The 22,083-nt window shown below is 43.0% G+C and overlaps 1 protein-coding gene across 1 annotated transcript in view; it reads right to left on the bottom strand.

The window, feature by feature from the left end:
* ELOVL5 (ELOVL fatty acid elongase 5) overlaps nucleotides 1-22,083 on the bottom strand; it is an 84,712-nt gene that overhangs the window by 23,896 nt on the left and 38,733 nt on the right. The window contains exons 3-4 of the mRNA XM_044917729.1: nucleotides 10,120-10,185; nucleotides 7,161-7,348 (exon numbers count right to left, since the gene is read on the bottom strand). Of these exons, the coding sequence (XP_044773664.1) occupies nucleotides 7,161-7,348; nucleotides 10,120-10,177 (246 nt within the window). The 5' untranslated portion in view covers nucleotides 10,178-10,185. The remainder of the gene's footprint in view (nucleotides 1-7,160; nucleotides 7,349-10,119; nucleotides 10,186-22,083) is intronic.

Below are 22,083 nucleotides of genomic sequence, written 5' to 3'. Positions count from 1 at the left end.
TTAGACCAAAGGCTCCAAAGTCCTGAATGAGATCAATAAAAATAGATGGCTACCCAGGCACACAACTGTTTTATTTTCAAACGCAACTTAAAAATTATCCGGAACAAAAACGATTGCCTACGAATGAGCAAAAACAGGAATGCAGTGACTTCTCTGGAATGAATCTTCAAAGTGCTGAAGAAAAATAATCCAGAATTCTTTGCCCCACCTAAATACTATTCAAGCTTAAAGACCAACAAAATGATGCTCAAGAGTTGAGCCTTCAGGGGCGCCTGGGTGGCTCAGTCGGTTAAGCGTCTGCCTTCGGCTCAGGTCATGATCCCAGGGTCCTGGGATTGAGCCCCGCATCGGGCTCCCTGCTCGGCGGGGAGCCTGCTTCTCCCTCTCCCACTCCCCCTACTTGTGTTCCCTCTCTCGCAGTGTCTCTCTCTGTCAAATAAATAAATAAAATCTTTAAAAAAAAAAAGAGTTGAGCCTTCACAGCGAACTACTCCAAGAGAAGGAAACGGAGCCTCAAATAATAAAGATGATGACAGTGTAGGACGTTAGCAAATCTTTATTCAGGCCTCAAAGGGAAAAACGGATTTCACAGATCAAGAGTGAGCACAGCAAAGAGCAAGGCCTGAATAAGTCCTACGGGTTACATTTCCCCACTAAAAGACAAGAGACTATGAGATTCAGTCGTTAGAGTCCTAGATGTATATCTAGTTTAAAAAAAAGAAATCACATTTGCACAAGGAGACCAAGAGTACTCCATACAACACTATGAACGGGAAACCTGTATGTTCATGCAAAGAAAGCTGCATAAAATGGTATAATAAATTCTAACACTGAAGTAATACAGAAATTAAATTAACTAAATCTCTATGATTCAACATGGATTCATCTCAAAATATAATACTGACTAAAAGAAAGCTATCGAAAGAGTATAAACAGTAAACCATTAACATAAATTTAAAAAATTTCTCAGAATATACTATATATTGTCATGTATACATACACATGTATTGAAAGTATAAAAACACATCCAGAGAAGAAACACATGAACTTCAGAAGAAAGTTGTATCTGGGAAGGGACTGTACTTCAGATGCATTTTTATATTTTTTTAAATTAAATTCAATTAGCCAACATATAGTACATCATCAATTTCTGATTTAGTGTTCAATAATTTACCAGTTGCATATAACACCCAGTACTCATCACATGCATTTTTATAATATTTCCTTTTTTTAAGATTTTATTTATTTATGAGAGAGAGAAAGTGTGGGGAGAGGGGCAGAGGGAGAAGCAGACTCCCCACTGAGCAGGGGGCTTGATGTGGGGGTTTAACAGAATGAACCACGTAGGCACCCCTAGTATTTTCTTTTTTAAACAAATAATTCAGACCAATAATAAAAGGTCAATATTTGTGAGGTACATAGATATTATTTATGTGATTTTACTTTCTATATTTTGAAGTAGTTCTGAAATTACAATTTAAAATAAGAAATGCAAAGGGGAAGAAAGAGGGAGTTTTGGATCTATGCCAATCCAGATCCATCTATCCAGTCAGATAGCAATCATGGTTTTAAAATTGCATTTTAAATGTTCTGAATGAGACTGTTCTCTCACTCTATTCACAAAAGACAGTTCTAACTGCAACGTAATAAACATAAACAAGTACTCAAAAAAACAATCTTATTTGTAATCTGTGATTTTGTTTAAAGTAAAACCATGGGCCAGGCATTTGCTTTCTCTTTTTCTTTTGGCATTTGCTTTTTTCTACCCTAGTGCTCACGATACATGTGGTGGAGCCATATTAACAGAGGGAAGAAACACTGAAATCACAGTGGTCTTCTATGTCAGTGATGTGTGTGCGAGGGACAGGATGCTGAGGCCACACCCAGCGGAACACCTGAGTGGAAAGCAATGTGTCATGTTCCTTGGGAATAGTGGGAAGGCAAAAGAGGCTTAAGAAGCACTTCTCCGTAGGGGCACCTGGGTGGCTCAGTCATTAAGCGTCTGCCTTCGGCTTGGGTCATGATCTCAGGGTCCTGGGATCAAGCCCCGCATCGGGCTCCCTGCTCTGCAGGAAGCCTGCTTCTCCCTCTCCCACTCCCCCTGCTTGTGTTCCTGCTCTCACTGTATCTGTCAATAAATAAAACTTTTTTAAATTTTATTTTATTATGTTATGCCAGTCACCATACATCATTAGTTTTTGATGTAGTGATCCACGCTTCATTGTTTTTAAGAAATCATCACTGCTCCGTAGAGCTTGGGTCCTGACTCCGTGTGCTTCTGGCTTCATAGGAGAATTGATTCTTGCGTAGAGTCCTTAAGAAGGAAATGGAGACTGTCAAACGGAGGTGGCCTTAGGTCTAAAAGAAGAGGGAGTTTCTTGGGGGTAGAGACCAGAGGAACGAAATACACTGGTGTTGGGGGGTTTGAGTAGAACTATGCATAACATGCAGGCTGACAGCTCAAAGTGCCTCCTCCTGAGGAAAGGGGCCAGCAGTTCTTAAAGTTCAAAGCCTCATGTCCTGTACAATACTGACCCTGTTTTCCCCGCAGCTACCACTGAGATCAGTGCACAACACCCAGGCCGATCAACAGGGATGCTCCCTTTTGGACTGTAACAAACCAAGCAATTCGATCCTCTCAGCTGAGGGGGCACAAGAAGCCAGAAGCAGGAGGAGAGCAGACACACCAAAACGGTTACACGTCGGGAGACAGCAGGTGCCTGCGTGCGACTCCCACGTCTGACATGTTAACAAAGGAGTTAGAAGTGTCTCAGACAGCTTGCTGGGGGGCGGGGGGCAGTGGAAACGAGTCCAGCTTGGACATCTACAGCATCACGAGGAAAAGCCACATCGGGCATTGTGTGGTTGGGGATTCTCAAGCTGGAGCTCAGGGACTTAAGGTAGCTTGGGGAAACGGGGGCTTCAATAAAGACGAAATATGCCTTCCATCTCAGAGGGTAGAAAGGCACCCAAGAATTTTACATTTGCTACGAAGGGCACAGATTTACAATGCTGAGTAACTAACACAAACTAAGCTTTTTAAAAAAAATTTTTTTAAATCTTTTTTATTTTTATTTTTAAAGAATTTATTTATTTGACAGAGAGAAACACAGCAAAAGAGGGAACACGAGCAGGGGGAGTGGGAGAGGGAGAAGCAGACTCCCTGCCAAGCAGGGAGCCTGATGCGGGAGTCAGTCTCAGGACCCTGGGATCATGACCTGAGCCGAAGGCAGACCCTTAATGACTGAGCCATCCAGACGCCCCAAAGCTGTTTCTCTTCTACTAACTGAAATTTTATTTGAGCCTTCACCACTGATTGTGATTTTATTTTTTTTAAAGATTGCATTTATTTATTTGACAGAGCGAGAGCACAAGCAGGGGGAGCGGCAGGCAAAAGGAGAAGCAGACACCCTTTTGAGCAAGGAGCCTGATGCCGGCCTTGATCCCAGGACCCTGGGATCGTGACCTGAGTGGAAGGCAGACGCTTAACCGACTGAGCCACCCAGGCGTCCCCCTGACTGTGATTTTAGATAACACCTCATTTACTAAGTAAAAGCCAAAAGGCTTGCCATAAAGTCCTGTACTTTTTTTTTTTTTTAAGATTTCATTTTTATTTATTTGACAGAGAGAGACACAGCGAAGAGGGAACACGAGCAGGGGGAGCGGGAGCGGGAGAAGCAGGCTCCCCGCGGAGCAGGGAGCCCGATGCGGGGTTCGATCCCAGGACCCTGGGATCATGACCCGAGCCGAAGGCAGACGCCTAACGACTGAGCCACCCAGGTGTCCCAAAGTCCTGTACTTTCAATCTAAAACACACCACTGTTCAAAGACACTTCTAATCAGGGATCTACAATCATTTTCCCGAAAATAAACACTACGTTTTTTTTTGAGATAACTACAAGTAATGCTAAGTCTCCCCTTGGGGAATTAAAGCCACAATAAAAGGTTACAAATCTAAACGGGAGTGCTTGCAAATGTTTATACATGGCTTAATTCTCCACCCAGAGATTTAACAATAGTTTAGTGCTGCGAGACATTTGTACTGTAAGCCTGAAAGGTGGTCCCTCCCCTAAAAACGTATACAAACTGTGCCTACCCTTGGAGGGCAGCTTTCCTTCCCTGTTTAGCTTTAAAGCCTATATTACGTAACAGCAAAAAATAGGGAGGATGTAAGTTTTGATTTCCATTTCAGCTATAAATGTAATAACTATGAACAAGTCTAAACTTTTTCTAGATTTTAAACTCTGTTTCACAGTTTTCAAACCGTCATTTATTTATTTTCCTTCTTCTGGTAATTTTAAAGTTATAGTGACTCTCCCCCTTTCACTTCCTTGTTATCTCCCTTCTTTCAAGACTTCTCTTTGTCTCCTTTAAGTGACAGTTAATTTTATTTGTATTAGCCTAGAACTTGCCAAGGCAGCTGTGAATTCACACAGGATAAAATAAACACAACTATCCATGACTACTTATTTATTTTTTAAATTCCTTACAGACCCAAATATGTAGATAAGCAGAAGGGTAAATAAAGACTAATAATCAAGACTCTGCCAACTGTGTGACCAAAGGCAAACAGCTCCAGGTCTTGGGACATTTGGCTGAAATGAGAGGCCCAACTGGGATCCATGACCTCCTCAGTTTGTTCTGTCACAAAACTCCATGATTGCTGTCCTAGGTTTTACTCGTCAACGGAATATAAATGCTAATTAAAAGAAAAAAACAGTAGCTAAGATGAAATGAAAAGCTTGACAAAGGATAGGTTATAATGGTATTACTGATGGGTTTACGTAAATACAGGAAAAAAAGTCACAAAAATCTAATGTAAATACCACTTAACAAGTAGTAAAATGTAGGGCTTATTTTCAACTCTGGAACACCTGATCTGGGCATATTTTTATTTATTTTTTTTTTTTTTTAAAGATTTTATTTATTTATTTGAGAGAGAGAGAATGAGAGACAGAGAGCATGAGAGGGAGGAGGGTCAGAGGGAGAAGCAGGCTCCCCGCCGAGCAGGGAGCCCGATGCGGGACTCGATCCCGGGACTCCAGGATCATGACCTGAGCCGAAGGCAGTCGCTTAACCAACTGAGCCACCCAGGCGCCCTGGGCATATTTTTAGAAAGTGGATTTAATTTAAGGAATTACTGCTGTATGTACTCTAAATCATCAGTTAAAAATGTTTTCCTCCACTGTATATTTCTTGAGTCTCTTCATCTAGTGCTCAGACGGCTCAACCTCACCTCTAGTTCTCACTAAGCTGTCAGAGGAAAATCTGTATTTCCTACTACAGTGCTTCTGGAACCCTCCCAATTCAGTCCTATGTACACAGCAGCAATTTATACAGCACTGTTCTTCCCCTCTTTACCCAAGAATGACCTGTTTGAGAGAGGTTAAATTCTGACGTTCTAGCTCTATCTCCAGGGCTTGAGAAACCTGTAAGGCAGATCCTTAAGTTCTAGAAGACTTAATAATTTAAATATTTTTTCTCTAGAATAGTGCTACGCATAACAATAAACTCTATAAAAGCTTTCTTTCCTTTTTTTTTTTTTAAGATTTTATTTATTTATTTGACAGAGATAGAGAGAGAGCACAAGTAGGCAGAGCGGCAGGCGGAGGGAGAGGGAGAAGCAGGCTCTCTGTGGAGCAGGGAGCACGACGCGGGGCTCGATCCCAGGACCCTGGGATCATGACCTGAGCCGAAGGCAGACGCTTAACGACTCAGCCACCCAGGCACCCCTATAAAAGCTTTCTTAAGGAAAGGGCTGTATCATCTATCAATTATGGGAAAATAAACCGTTCACTCTGAAAAACCTGACACCTTGCTGCAGTTTGTCCCTTGAACACAGAGATGTGCACAGTGCTGGGCCCAGGAGTCACTCCTGTGCTCTGCCCCTGCCTCCAGTCCTGCAATATCCATCTGGGAGGCTAATTAAACTGCCTTCATTCTAGAATAGGACAGAAAAAAGCGAAAAAAGGGGTTGTAAGCATTTCACAGAGTATCAAGCATAAAAATCTACTACTCTAATCATAAACTCTTGAGCTGGCTTATGCAACATACGCGCAGAACAAGCCACAGACCTCCCACAGGTGCAATCAATACCTCCCACGATCAGTGTTTTGCACCGGTGTGACCACCCAGACACCCTCTCGCACACAACCACACGCAGACAGGGAGGCAGGATGGAGAGGCCTGAGGCTGACGGAGAATTCATTCTTTCCCCTAAACACCAATTTTAAGATTCATTTTGATTTCTCCCCTCCTCCCCTTATCGTCTTTACTACTCCTTGGGGAATTAAAGCCACAATAAAAGGTTACAAATCTAAACGGGAGTGCTTGCAAATGTTTATACATGGCTTAATTCTCCACCCAGAGATTTAACAATAGTTTAGTGCTGCGAGACATTTGTACTGTAAGCCTGAAAGGTGGTCCCTCCCCTAAAAACGTATACAAACTGTGCCTACCCTTGGAGGGCAGCTTTCCTTCCCTGTTTAGCTTTAAAGCCTATATTACGTAACAGCAAAAAATAGGGAGGATGTAAGTTTTGATTTCCATTTCTTTCATTTTTATTTCAGCTACAACGTTTGCCTTTGAGATCATCAAATATGGTTTCCAACCTCCCAGTTATACAGATAAAATAATTTGGCCCAAACTTACAGACCATTCAGATCTTAAACACAGATCTCACCATCCACTCTTCTTAGCTTTTAAAAATGAACTTGTCAAATCTCAAAGCTATTTACAGCTATTAGATCAGGTGAGAGGCTTGCCAAAAAACACACCCAAACACAACTGCTACCCACTTCCTTCCTCCCCCACCTCCAAACCAGAATCCTGCATTTATTAAATGCTTAATAATAAAATGTTCACAGATCTGTTTTTCACATTTTGTTTTTTCCACCCTGTGTTCTGCTTGCATAAAAGTATTTCTAGAAAATGATATGAAACATCACAAATCAATAGCAAAGGCTTCTATTTTAGATATTCTAGAAGGCATATTTATACAAACAACTCTGGCATTTTGGCAAATCAATTTTAAAACATACTCAAAATGGATTAATGTATTTGCTCTCCCAGTCCCCCCATCCCACCCCGCAATGCAGCTGCCCTTATTTAGGAACACCATTGAGGACGGTGATCAGAGCACATTCAAGGGACAGACCTACCTCACAGAACATATAGAGAGACAGCAATGTGAGGCCAAGGTTATACACCACTAAAATTCCCCGGCAAGAGAACGGCTGCCTATTCTTCATGTATTTTGGTCCCAGCCATACAATTAGTAAGTATATGACAGAGCAGATAAAAGTAGGTATATAATTGTCCAGAAGAAACCATCCTTTTACTCTGGTATCTGGAAAATAATAAAAGAAAAATATTTAGTGATTAATAAGGCTGATAAAAAAACAACCACAACTTTTTTTTTTTTTTCAAACACTAAAAATCTTCCCTCCCCATAATTTTTTAACAGTCATCTAATACTCAAGTTCCTAATCCCAACAAGGCCAACTGGAAGAGGAAGCAGGAGTTTTCAATACTTGTCATACAAGGTGAAGCTCCTTATTACATGTTCTGAATAACATGTATATCATACATGGTTCTTGCTAAGTAAAAAAATATATATATATATATTTTTTTTTCCCAAAGAATCTTAAATAAGCAAGGAGAAAGCTAAATTTTCCACTAACTATATTTACTGACCAGATGTGCTGAATGCTGCACAGGATAATAAAACTCCAGAAATGACAGGCTTTTTGAACTCCAGAGTTCTCACCTGATGTCAAGTGCCTGCCAGCCTGCCCGGCATGTGCAGACTCAGAGAAAATGGGCTATTCATCCAGCTTAACGACAGTCACTGATGAGAGAGGAGGCATCTGCTCTGAGTGCAATGGTCAACAGCAGAGGGGACAAATAAGAAGGGGTGAGGTAGTAATGACCAGGGAAGTGATTATTTAAGGAACCATGGGAGCAGCAGCGGCTTGAGAGAGTAGACCTGCACAGATTCAAGGGAGCTACAGAGGGAGGAGAGCTCTCCCCTGTGCTCCCATCCTCTTTCCCCTGCAGGGATGAGGAGAATTAGCTCCAAGTAGCTGCTGGGAGCAATCTGCCAGCCTCTCCTTGAAAGGGGGTAAACACCCTGGCAGCCAACCCCCCCTAGGTGTTAACCTGTCCCCTGCAAGTCAACTTCATCCTGTGGCCGACTCCCAGGAAGCCACCTCTGCAGCATGTTCCCCTCAGCATGCTGCTTTGATGAACCCCCAAAACCTATCGCTCCTCAATCTTCTCTACCGTCCAAGGTCACCTACTCTGGAGCTCAGAGGCACATGCAGGTTTTGCCTCTGCCATCTTCAGAGAGGCAGCAGCGAGCAGGGACAGGCTCTGTCCCCTCTTCAACCTCCCGACTGGGCCACGCTGCTACTTTCTCCAATGCTTTTTCTCTTGATCTTGCAGGAAAAGCACCCATCCACTTGGGGAACAGGTTGTCCGTCTCCTTTCTTGCAGACATTCTAAATTCTCCTGGTGTTTCTCTGTAGTGCTCCTCCCCTGGCTTCAGAGGGAGATGCCCTCCACCCTCTCCCCACTACTTATGCTAAGGTGGCTCCAGTGGACTTAAGGGGGAGGTTCTTAATGCCTTGTGTTCTCAACTCTGGGCCCTGGCTATCAACTGTGAGAAAACAAGTTCCCATTTAGCAACTAACATTAGGCGGTTACATACGTTTGTGTGCACACATAGATCACAAACGCAGTAACTGCACACACAGAAACCTCCCATTTCCTTTCACTTAATGAAACAACTGTGGCCGTGGAGCTCTGAGGAAATGACAGTGGGGCAAAAAGGCGCTGGGGAAGAGTTTCCTTGTTCTTAAATCCATGCAAATGAACAGATTTTTTTCCTCCTCTTCCGCAGGTGATGTCTGGAGCTTCTGCAGTCATGAAAGGTGGAGGGACTTTTCTGAGGACAGAACTGCTGATATACTGAGAATACAAAGTAGAAAATGACAAGAACAAGTGTCCTTGGTCCCTGAAATAACTCAGGGGTTGCTCAATCTTGGTAATGTAAACTGATCATTATTGTTTCAGCCATTCAAAATTGGATTCTTTTGTCCCATAAGGTTGAAATAAGGCATCATCTCAACACAAGTAAATACAAGATGATCTAACTTGTTTTTCTCATTTGGCTGTACGCTAATTTACTTAACCTTTCGCCTCTTGATGGGCACCTAGATTATTCCCAGTCTTGACAAGCAATGCTGTAGGGAACACCCTTATTCCTATCTTTGCATAAATGATCAAGATAAGCTCTAGGATAAAGCCTCAGGAGTCAAACAGCCGAATCAAAGGGCATGTGCTTTTTGATTTCAATGGAAGACACAATTACCCTCCAAAGAGGTCATACCAATTAGACTCTTTCCCCACATCATTACTGTTCTCAAACACATTTCATTTCTACCACACTAAGAGATGAATTCCTTTTGCTATTTTCTTTTGTACTTTAAAAATCATAAGTGAAACTGAAAATCTTTTCATCTGTCTAAAAGCTTCTTGCAATTTTTTAATGACTCTGTGAACCTATAAAGTTCCTTTTTTATAGATACATCGGGAGACATTACAGACGATATTCAAAGACAGCAATATGGAGCTGATTTACTTCCTACAAGGAAACAAATGATGAAGTATAAAAAAGTGAGGTCAGGTGTATATATTTACCCACTGATGTGACACAACACGAAAGGTCATTAACAAGCCGTTAAAACTGTAAGAGGGGAAAAGTTTTAAACTACTCCAGCAGTGCATTTTGGAAACCGGTCTCAGCTGCAGACTCGCAACAACTGAGGAAAACATACCACGAGGTGAAAGGCGCAGCATTCTCAGGCTGCAAGCTTTCCAGCATAATCTGAACCCCAGCTACAGCCAGCAGAGGGTCACAGCAGCTGTATCTCTGTGCCGATAGCCAGGGACACTGCACCACCTCAAGACCATTGTCACAGGACTTTTCCAAGCCCCTTGTTATCCAGGACAAAGTGTTAGTCTTATCATAGAAGACGCTAATGTTTTCTAGAATCTCTTCATGCAATATTTATAAGTGTCTATAAGGGGAGGGGAGCAAAACCAAAACCACCTTACCTCGGGGGCCTAGCAATGCCTTGAAATAGGTACTAAGTGATGCATCAAAATTTTCCATTTTAAAACCTATTAAGAAAAACAGACATTGATTAATCTCTACTCAAAATGCTTTTATACAGTGCTTTTTCATAAAAGAACAAGAACAAATCCTTTTCAAAGAATATGCTACGGACAAGGTTATGTTGAAACTTTTTTTTAATTCCCAAAGTAACTTGTGTGCTAGGTCTAATTTGAAAATCAAAAGGAAAGACAGAATCCCGTGAATTCACTTTATAAATGAAGTGCCAGTTTTCTGAACTTCTTTTCGCAGTTCCATAAAAATGCTTTCTGTGAAGCTGGAATCTCAGTGGGGAGAAGAGTGGAACTGGATGGAAAAAGGTGGCAGACGGGAGAAGATTCCATCTGGGCAAGAACCAAAGCTTGAGGTAAGCCTGTAGCCAAGATAGGAAGAGCCATGTTGGAGAAAGGAAGGCCCCAGTGAATAGATGGTTTCCTCTGCTTGCTATTTTCATTAATTATTATTTAAAAATATTTCATGTCCGTGGTAAAAAAAATATTTAAATATTAAAAATGAAAAGGGGGGCCCCCCCCCCCCCAAATAATCTCATCACTTCACTCCAACCACAATCCTAAAGCCTCACTGTCAGAAGGAGCCTATGGTAACATTTCTGGGACATACCTCGAGACTCTTCTCTTCTGAGCACAAAAGGGGTCATGCCAACGGGTGTTTTTTTATAATTGTGGATTTCAACCCATTAATAGATGATTAGGTCAACTTAGCATTAAAAAGTAGTTACAATAATATTAATCAGAGTGCTTTGCCCCTAGTGAGAATGAATATTTTCATAAATCTTTAGTGTTACTGTATCACATAAGTATGATGATATATACCTAAGTACCATGTGCTGTGCTGAGATATAAAATATATTCTTACTGTGGAGGTTACAGTGAACAAACAAATAGAAAACAATGTTGTATCAAGAAGAGTACATATTACTTGCTTTCACTTAAAACATCTTGGAAATATAGTCTCCTATCAGTAGTTACAGATTTACCTTCATCTTCTAAGATTTTATAGCTCCCCACAACTCCCCCATTTAAGATTTACATTTACAGTATAGCTAAGCATCTTTTCATATGCAATATCAACTAGATTTTCTATATTAAAGTTAGAAGGCATACATTTACTCTTCACAGAAATAACCACAAATATTTTACTTTCCCAGGGCAAAGGCAAAATTGGTTTTATTAAGTAAGCTGTTAATCATTTAATGATATTTTTCTTCCTTGGCTTACCACACTGAAGTATTATGTATTCTTTGGCTAATTTCATGGATAAACTTTCCTTCATCCATGGACTAGTTACATCTGTGTCAATCCAGCCGGCAGTGAGACAGAGACAGGTGGAGCCACCAAGAACACTTAGAAAGAAGTAGTTACCAGGGTTCTGTTCTGACATCTGCCCCAGCCCTCCGGGGCGGGGAGTGGAGTGCGCAGGGAAGGTACTGACTCCCTCAACCCATGGCTGGAAACCAGGAAGCCACCAACTTCCACACATCCAAGTGCCAACAATTATACACAATCACAGTACTAGGTCACCTCTGAAATTCTGAAATTAAACAGTTTTTTTTAACATACTGTACTCCTAAGACCATTCTGGTCCTGATCCATTTTCCTGCCCCAGACTGAACCTCTTCAGGGGACAGAAATTCTAGAAAATCTTGAGAATTGGTTAAGCTTTACATTTCCTAAGCAGAATTCCTCTTAAAAAGAATGCCATCCATTTCAGGATGCTTTATCTATTCAAAGTCCTGCAGTTGGGAAATAATTTTATTGTATCTATTTTTTCGTCATCTACCGAAAATCATCTAGAACACGTAAGTTTTAGAAGACAAACATCATGTTTTTGTGAAATCGAAATCATTCTAATACAATTTAACTTTATCTGTGAGGGATGGTAGGCCATGTATATGGAGGTCACGGGGTTCCCTTTACCCCCAATCAAAAGCAAACAGGCACCAGGAGGAACAAGGTTGTGAATACCTTGACTACTGGACTGAATTACTGATGGACAAGCTGCCCACCAGGGACAAATCCACCTTCTTCCAAAACATTTTAAATCTAAGTCCTGCTTTTACTTAATGAATATAGAGCTTACTAATGGATCATATTACACATACAAAAATCAGGTATTAAGGCTGAGAGCAGGTATACAGGCCTAACAGGCTGGCAGGTGATTAGGTGGCTAAGTGCTGGGCTCTTTATCAGACCACTTGGGTTTTTATTTTTTTTAAAGATTTTATTTATTTATTTATTTGAGAGAGAGAGGGAGTACGTGCTCATGCATGAGCCGGGGGAGTGGCAGAGGGAGAGAGAGAAGCAGACTCCCTGCTGAGCAGAAAGCCAGACACGGGGCTCAATCCCAGGACCCCGGGATCATGAGCTGAGCTGAAGGCAGATGCTTACCCGACTGAGCCACCCAGGTGCTGCAAGACCACCTGGGTTTGAAATCCTTTTTGTCCACTACTAGCAATGTGACTTTGGACAACTTATTTAACCTCTTATCTGTAATATGGTGGCAAATGTAAAGTAATTGCCTCAGAGGTTAAGAAGCTCAAATGATTTAATACACATAAGATCCCTAGAGCAGTGGCAGGCATGCAGTAAGCCCTTGATAAAGGTTTCCTACTGTATGTCTGCAACAGGTTCAACTCCATGAGGAATACTGCCAACCATCAGTGTCCACTCGTGCTTCTCAGCAGGGGCACTGCTGGCCTTCTGTCCCCGGCCCCTATGTATCCCTAATGCCATCAGTGAGCCCCCAGTCATCATGACAACCCACCCACAATGTCCCCTTCAAGTGCTAACACCCGAAGGTGGGTGAGTTGATAGCATCACATGAGAGAGGAGCAGTTAATATGAGGCATTAAACATGGAAGATAAGGCTAAAATAAACACAGTGATTAGATACACAAATATCAAGCACCTACTGTGTACAAAGGATGGCTGAGTAGGGCTAAACACAAAGGAGCATACCTAGACACCTAGAACAAACTAGACATTCATAGCACGGAAAGAAGCCAGAGGTTATAAACCAAAAACAAAATGAAACTCATCCCGCGAATGAGCAGATGTTAGAATGATGCATACTACAACAAGCTGTATACTTAATACTATGCTGTCAAGATACCCTTCAAATAACAGTATTCTGGGATCATTAGGAAAATACCTGACAAAGCCATAAGGCAATCATTCTAAATTTTAACCAAGAGGCCTCCCAGAGGGGCTGTAACCAGTTGCGCTGTGTTTTGTAAATGTAAGGAGGATATAGAAAAGGTGGACACAAGTAAAAAAAAAAAAAAAAAAAAAAGTCAACTATGACAGGGAACAGACCTGTGGGAGAGAGTTGGGAGGTGGGGAGAACATGAGTGGTCTTGGAAAAAATGAGGCCCAGGAACTGGTATAACGACCTATCAGTGTAAGAACAATGCCTAGGACATCGTTCAATTTGGGAATCTAGGCTAACATCATAGCAACAAAGAGCAGCTTGATTAAACGTAAGGTAAAATTTCAGCCCAAGCATCCTGAAGTCAGCAGCAGGTTACCAGAAGCAACCGTGAAATTTAGTATTTGGAGATATTAAAGAACTCTGTTACAAGCCATCTGTCCGGCGCAATCCCCGCCTAACCCCATCTTGGACAGAGGCCCTGAGCAAGCTGGCAGGCGAGAGTACCCCTGTGACTCTAAGATGGGACAGCTCTACAAAAGCGCACACAACACGTGATTTTCTCAGTCACAGCACTTCTCTTCTTGGACTGCATTTCTTCACGTGAGAATTCTTAGCTTGGGTTGGTAGAACTTCTCACAGTCAAACTTAGGAACACGTGAAACAGCGAGCAAAACATTCTCTGCAAGAACATACATGGAGAATAACAAGAGAGAGGCGGCTTACTCCTGAAAGGTCCACGGGGATGGGGGAGAAAGGATGGGCAGAGGTGGCCCCTGGCACGCAGGTCCTTACTCAGTGGAGTCCTGTCTGTGAACCACAAGGCCTGCTTCTGGGCTGGACCTGGCCTTGTGCAATGATTCCCCCAAACTCCCCCTCTCCCACGCTCACAGCTGGACGTGGATGGTAACCCTGTCAGATGCGGGTGTTTTGTTTTTACACAGGTTACGAAGGGACTGTCGCCAAAGGTTTACTTTCATCGTTTACTCAGCATCAGCTCACATTTCTGTCTGACCAGCCACGTTATCCGGCATCCCTCCATACCATGTATTCACTTTGTCATTCATGCCGTACGCTTACCAAGTGCCTACTACGTGCCAGGCACACGGGCCCTGACGGATGCCGCAGGGAACAAGACGAAATCCCAGGCTGGCAGAGAAACACACACGTATAGAATCTGTTATGTAAAGGGACTGTTAGCAAGAAAGTAATACAGCAGGGGAAAGGGGGTGGGATCATGGGGCAGGATCTACTTCGGAAGATGTACTTAGAGAAGGCCGCCCCGAGGAGGGGACAAGACAGCAGACACCTGAATGGACAGAGCACCAAGGCAAAGGGCATTCCAGTTAGAGGGACAGGTGAATGCAAGCGCCCCAAGGCCAGGGTGTGTGTGGCATGTTCAAAGACCACAGGCTAGTGGATGACAGCAATGCAGGAGGCCTCCTGTCCTCCACTCCCTGCCTGGCACCCGGAGCTCGCTCAGTGGCGGTCCACAGACAGCAACCACATGGCACAGCTTGCGAGAGCACGTGGCCAAAAAGGCTGGGAGCAGAAGATGCCAAACCTTAATTGCTCTCACCACCACCGTCCCCTCATCCTCCTGGCTGCAGGCTGCTTGCCAGCACCATGCCCTTTTCCTCCTCATCTCCCTTGCTGAGCCACAGGAACAGTACAAAAGGTCTCAGCAAATGAATTCTCCACGGCCAGGCAGGGCAGGCCGCCCTGCTGGGTGAATTGGGCACTTGCCGAGTGGACGGTGGGCCCAACTCTACTCTTTGGTGTTTTTCTCAAGGAATAGGAGAGACAAAGGGCCCTGGACAAACCCCTGACACTCTGCAGAAGACACTCAACTATGCTGCCAGGTCTGCGCACTGCCTGACGGTTGCAGTCCCCCTTCTCCCAGGCTGCCCAGGGGCCAGAGACATCCCTCCTCGGTAATCCGAGTCACCCTACGGGCAGCTTGGGCAAGCTGGGCCAAGTGGGAACACAGCTGCTCCGTACAATTGTACTAGCAGGGACCAAGCCCAGGCACAGGGCCCATGGTAGAGGAGCTTTGGTCCGAAATGAAGCAAAAGAATAAGCCATTCTTTGATCTGGCTGGTTCCCCACACAGACAGGAAAAGGGGTGGTCAGCACCTCCCAGGAGCCAGGCCACACTGACATCAGGCCAAGCATCGCTTCCCCATCCTCTGTAACCCCAAATCTCTGATGCCCACTCAACCTACAGGGTTTCTCAGAATTACAGGTCATGATGGAAAGCAACAGGGTCTGTTAAAAAAAAAATTCTAACCGTAACAGTATTCAAAGTATTCATTAGTTCATTCATAGGCCACACAGAAAAAATAATGACAATAAAAATGGGATAAGGGTAGAAATCAGAGGCAAGTAAATTAGAATAGATTTTATAGGGGCACCTGGATGGCTCAGTCGGTTCAGTGTCCCGCTCTTGATTTCTGCTCAGGTCATGATCTCAGGGTTGCGACATCGAACCCTGTGTTGGGCTCCACGCTGAGCGTGGAGTCTGCTTAAGATTCTCTCTCTCCCTCTGCCCCTCCATCTCCCCCAAAAAAGAAAAAGAATAGATTTTAAAGAATTCCTCTTTTATGCACATTTTCCAAAAGATCCTCTTAGTTGCAAGCCACTTCCCATTATCAAGTTCTGGGGTGTGGTAACCATGCGACTGTATTATAATTGTGCCTCATTGTAAGTATCTCACTAAAAAAATTAATTAATGGGGGCTGGTCACTCCTATAAATTACCCTAGATTATAAGAAGGTGTGAGACAGTTCAGCATACCTGTACCTGAATCAATTATTTTAATTTTATTTTATTATGTTGTGTTAATCACCATACATTACATCATTAGTTTTTGATGTAGTGTTCCATGATTCATGGTTTGTGTATAACACCCGGTGCTCCATTCAATATGTGCCCTCTTTAATACCCATCACCAGGCTAACCCATCCCCCTCCCCGCCTCCCCTATCAATTATTTTTTTAAAAGATTTTATTTACTCACTTTGAAAGAGAGAGAGAGAGAGAGCACACACACAAGCGGAGGGAAGGGCAGATGGAGAGAGAGAAGCAGACTCTCCACTGAGCAGAGAGCCCCGATGATGTGGGACTCGATCCCAGGACCCTGAGATCATGACCGAGCTGAAGGCACACGCTTAACCGACTGAGCTACCCAGGCGCCCCTGAATCAAGTATTAATTCTGTGTCCTGGAGCAAGTTCCTGCCACACATACTAACAGTTACAGGAGTGAGGTGCACCTCAGGCCTGAACGCAAGAAAACATCGGCACTACCACAGCACGAAATGCAGAAACCTGAACATACTGATGCAAGCAGAACACAAAAGGGCAAAAACAGCATCCTCCAAAGAGAGCCCTGCTCATGTGGAAAACCCATCTGTCAGCTCCCTCCAGGAGCAGTATGCCCAGGTGAATCATCTGCGTGAGGTTAAATAAGCATTAGTGTGCTCTTTGATCTATTACAAAAAGAGTTTACTGGAGGCTTGTCTGAAAAAAGATACCACACTAAGCTTTAAGCAAATCAGTTGCACCCCCCTCCTTTCCATTTGGCTCCCAAGAGGGACCACAAAATGTGAGAGAATGGCGGGGTGGGGGTGGTGACAACAGAGGGTGCTGGGGTTAATGAGAGATGGCGTTGAAAGTTCTTCCATCATAGCTCTCAAGATGAGTTTTCGGTCTCACTAAGAATGCAAACACCATCATCTTGGCTGTTTATATCTGCAGCAGGAGAAAGCTGGAAGGCTGCTCAGCAACTGAAAAGTATTAAGATCTTAGGGCAAATCTGTTTTAAAAGACATCAAGATTTTTTTTTAAATTTACTATAGTAAAGAATGTTAATTTCCTAAACTCACAGGTAAGTAGTAAAGATCTCTAGGGTCAAGTCTTGGCTCTTCTTGCTGCTAAGGTGATGGTAGTAGGCAGCAGTCAGTTTGCTGTGAAAACTCCCTTTCCTACAAAATCAGTCGAGTCAGACATGGCTTTTGGCTTACAGATGTGTTTACTGCAGACATTTAACTACTGTTCAGCATAACTTCCTCATCATACCCGGTTTTATTTATTCTTTGAATTGTCACAGTTCACCTAAAACCGAGCCAATTGAACTGACGAGCTACAAGGGGTCAGGATGAAATCTCCCTTCACTTTCTCTTCTACCCATTCATCTCTTTAACAGTCAACTTGTGTTAGGCAGGCATGGGAACTTTCTTCAAGCTGACTGCCAATAACACGAAAAATTAAATAGTGCTTTAATCTGGTAGTCACAACACTCTTTCCTGCATTTAGAAAGGTTTTTCTAAGGTTGGAAAAAAAATCAGCCCCACAATGAGAGAAGGAACATAAACCATACCTTGCTCAGAAATGTTAAAATATAAAATATAAAAACACTGTCATAAAGACCATAAGGGGAAGTACGTCTAAGTAGTAGCAAGCTTCCAAATATGAAAGTAAACTGACAAGAGAGGGCGCCTGGGTGGCTCAGTTGGTTAAGCGACTGCCTTCGGCTCAGGTCATGATCCTGGAGTCCCGGGATCGAGTCCCGCATCAGGCTCCCTGCTCGGCAGGGAGTCTGCTTCTCCCTCTGACCCTCCCCCCTCTCCTGCTCTCTCTCTCATTCTCTCTCTCAAATAAATAAATAAAATCTTTAAAAAAAAAAAAACTGACAAGAGAATTCCTTTAGAATTCTCGAATTTAAATAAATGATAACTCCAGATTAAATCTCGGCTCAAGAGAACTTATCTGCCACATCAACAGCGGTACTCTCACTGTGCCAACCCACGAATCTATGCTTATTCTTTTTTCCTGTAGAATTCCCATACTTTCTAACTTCCATTCTAAGGGCGTAACAAACTCTTGTTAATACTCTGATACAATCATGTTGCTTACCATACACCACACATGTAGGGAGAGAACGCAGTCCTATTCAGGGCTTTGGATAAGTAACTGCAAAATTAGGGCACTAATACGCACTACAAAGGATAGCTTCAGGTTAGCTCTACGGTTAAAGGAAGCTCAACAGCCTCACTCTGGTATAGTGTCCAATGTGGGGGTGGGGTGGATTCTAAATTTTGCAATAATCAATTTTCCTTACTACAAAGATTAGATAGGTTAAAAGAGAAGTGCCTATCTCTCACTCCTTGGTTGCCACCAGTTAATTAAGAAGTACTATTTTTTTTTTAAGATTTTATTTATTTATTTGAGAGAGAGAGAATGAGAGACAGAGAGCACGAGAGGGAAGAGGGTCAGAGGGAGAAGCAGACCCCCCGCTGAGCAGGGAGCCCGATGCGGGACTCGATCCCGGGACTCCAGGATCATGACCCGAGCGAAGGCAGTCGCTTAACCAACCGAGCCACCCAGGTGCCCCAAGAAGTACTATTTTAACCACTGCTGGAGAAGGACAGTCTTCTAAACCAGTGGAGTCACCCCCTGTGGCTTTGTTTTCAAGTGAATTATCTGTGGGTCTTTCCTCCATGCTCTCCCTTAGTCTTCACTTCCAACCCCTTCTCCCAGGCCCAGATTAGATGTTACAAAGACTCCCCGTTGGCCTCTTGTAGCTTTGCAGGTCTTGACAACTCATTTAGCATATATCAACTTCAACTTTGATAGGGCTTGGATACTTATGTTTTCAGGTATTATGGGAACACACTCTGTACCTCCTTAGGTAAGCCCAAATCCCTCAAAGGGCAAGTACTCCAATTTGTTCTATGCACGCAACAATTACCTATTGGTGATACTATAAATGAGGAGATAAACCTATTATGAAATAAAAGAGGGAAAACAGCATCATGCAGTGATACACAGGAGCCCCCAACAGCAGCTTCCTAAAACACAGACTAAGTCCTACTTACAGAGGTGTTCCCCAGAGAAGAGCTCTAAAGGAGTTGTTCTCCTCATAAGGTGTGAAAGAAACTATAACAAAACACCAAAAATGATTAACACACACGCTCCCCTCTTAAACAGTCGAGGGAATTTCTTCCCCACTCGGGAGAGATGTATTTTTCTAATTTTGGAAGGCAATACATAAATATACTCAATCTGAGAAATTCAGGTGTACATGATTTTTTTCAGCAGTGGGAAGAGGGAGAGTAACAAAACCTTCAAACTTTTTTCTAGGGGAATCCTTATTCACAGCTAAAGAACAGCACATGCCATCAAATTCAAAGCTCTTCCCGCAGTTCCAGGAGGGGGAGAAAAGAGCCCCACACACCATCCCACTTACCCAACAAACATTTGGAGAGGGGTTCACTGAACGAAGTTACTCTTGTAGGACAACTTGGTTACAGAAGAACAAGAAGGGGTAATGACTTCTGCTTAGGTAAAGCACACTGTCATGTGGAAAAAGACAATGCTAATCTACACACAGAACTCCCCTTGCCAGTGGATGAAGGCCAGATTGCTGCAGATGGACTTGGAACTCCGCTCTCACAGAGTTCTGATGACAAGAACTAGTTAATCACCACAAGGCTGCAGTGCGAAACAAGGCAAAAGATGAAGCCCTGGGACTGGGTCATCCCTGGGACTGCTTTTATTTCTGTGCTCCCAATAATTCTCAGAGAATGACTGCCCTTCTCTCTACCAGTCATCTGAAAGGTGGCTGACTCACTGAATTAACAAATACTTAACAAGTGCCTACCATAATGCCAACCAGCATACTCCTTGATTGGGAGATCAACAGATACAGATACAGATACAGACACTACAGATCTACTACTGACCCCCCCCTTCTTGAAAGGTGTAGCAGTATACAGTGTGCAAAGACACCTGTTGAGTCTGTCACTTCTGGGTAGCAGTGGTTAGGAGCACACACCCTGGAGCTGTACAGCTTGTGTTCCAATCCCTGCTCCACCACTTACTAGCCATGTGATCTTGGGCAAGTGACTCACCCTTTAATGCCCTGGTTTTTTAATAAAATAAATGTAATTACAGGGGTATCTGGCTGGCTCAGTCAGTAGAGCATATGACTTTTGATCTTGGGATTGTGAGTTCGAGCCCATGTTGGGGGTAGAGGTTACTTAAAAAAAATTTTTTTTTTTAAAGTAATTTTAAAGTAATTTTTTTAAAGTAATACCTTCCCTCATGTTATTAAATAAATACATACCAAATACTCAGGATGGTGAATGCCTGGCACACAATATAGGTTGCAAACATGTTTGTATTATTATCATCTTACAAAGACCTTTGCCATTACCAAATTCACATTCAATAGTTACGAAAAAGTTTTGCTAAGCCACGAATCAGAGTTCCCTGGAAAGGCCATGGGCAATGAAATGTGCCCACATCCACCACTCACAGCTCTGATATTCTCTATTTTGGATGAATCACATGCCATAATGATTCCTGTGAATATGGAGATTTTTGAGTCTCTAGATAAATTCCTCTGGAATGTTAAGGGGATGTTGTCATTGACTCCTCTGTGGATGGAAGAGAAAATCAGTATGGTTCATACCATCTTTAGCACAGTGGAAGGAGGTCTGTACCTGAGATGCTTTTTTTGTCCTCCTAGCAACTAACACGTAGAAGATGCCCAATAAATTTATTCATTTACTACAACTGGGGAGGTGGCTGAGTTGACAAAGGCCACAGGACTTGGGTAGAGACAAAATGTGAGGCCAAGTCTCCTACCCTATGATCTACTGCTCTTAAAACAGCCCATGTAGGGGCACCTGTGTGGCTGAGACAGTTTTTTTTTTTTTTTAAAGATTTTATTTATTTATTTGAGAGAGAGAGAATGAGAGACAGAGAGCATGAGAGGGAGGAGGGTCAGAGGGAGAAGCAGACTCCCTGCCGAGCAGGGAGCCCGATGCGGGACTCGATCCCGGGACTCCAGGATCATGACCTGAGCCGAAGGCAGTCGCTTAACCAACTGAGCCACCCAGGCGCCCGAGACAGTTAAGCATCCAACTCTTGCTTTCAGCTCAGGTCATGATCTCATGGGTCGTGAGACCGAGCCTCACGTCAGGCTCAACGCTCAGTGGGGAGTCTGCTGGAAGATTCTCTCCTTCTGTCCCTCCACCTACTCGTGTGAGTGCTCTCTCTCTAAAATAAATAAATCTTTAAAACAAAAACAAAACAGCCCATGTAAACTTTCACAGAAGCATCTTCATATACTTATTAAAAGGATGGTGACAATATGTATGTATCAACATCCATGAGAGTAAGATAATTAATTTTATGTTAAATAACATTATCAAAAAATAACATTATCAAGTTAAAAAACCAAAAACCAGTTGTATCCACCTATGCTGCTCAGTAACAGAAGCCAAAGAAACCTTCCCTAGAGGGGAAGATGATGGAAAAAGGGGCAGCAAAATCCTCCTTGCCGCCTTTTCATATGCCTGTCACCACTTCCACTGTATCTCAATCAGTGATTAAAATTACAGGCTTATTGTTTAAATGATGTGATTATCAGTTATACTGTAATTATCTGTTCATTTGTTCACAATCCCAATTAAGCTCTAAGCTCTTCAAGGGCAAACCTCTGATGTTCCCATTTGCAGCTCCAGAGAGCCTGGATCGATGCCTGACAGGTGGCTGATTACTGGTTGAAACTACGAATGAATGAGGGAATGAATGCATGCCTCCATGCCTTTCAGAGTTTCCTATCAAAGAGTTCTCAATTTTGTCTGCATCGAGAATCACCTAGAAGCTTTAAAAAACAGACACTGTGATCCCACCCCTAGAAATTCCGATTCAATAGTCTAGAGGCTGAG

This window comes from Neomonachus schauinslandi, chromosome 8 (assembly GCF_002201575.2).
Source record: "Neomonachus schauinslandi chromosome 8, ASM220157v2, whole genome shotgun sequence".
Classification (NCBI taxonomy): Eukaryota; Metazoa; Chordata; class Mammalia; order Carnivora; family Phocidae; genus Neomonachus; species Neomonachus schauinslandi.
Note: the sequence above shows the minus strand (reverse complement) of the source record. Positions and strands in the feature narration are given on the sequence as shown.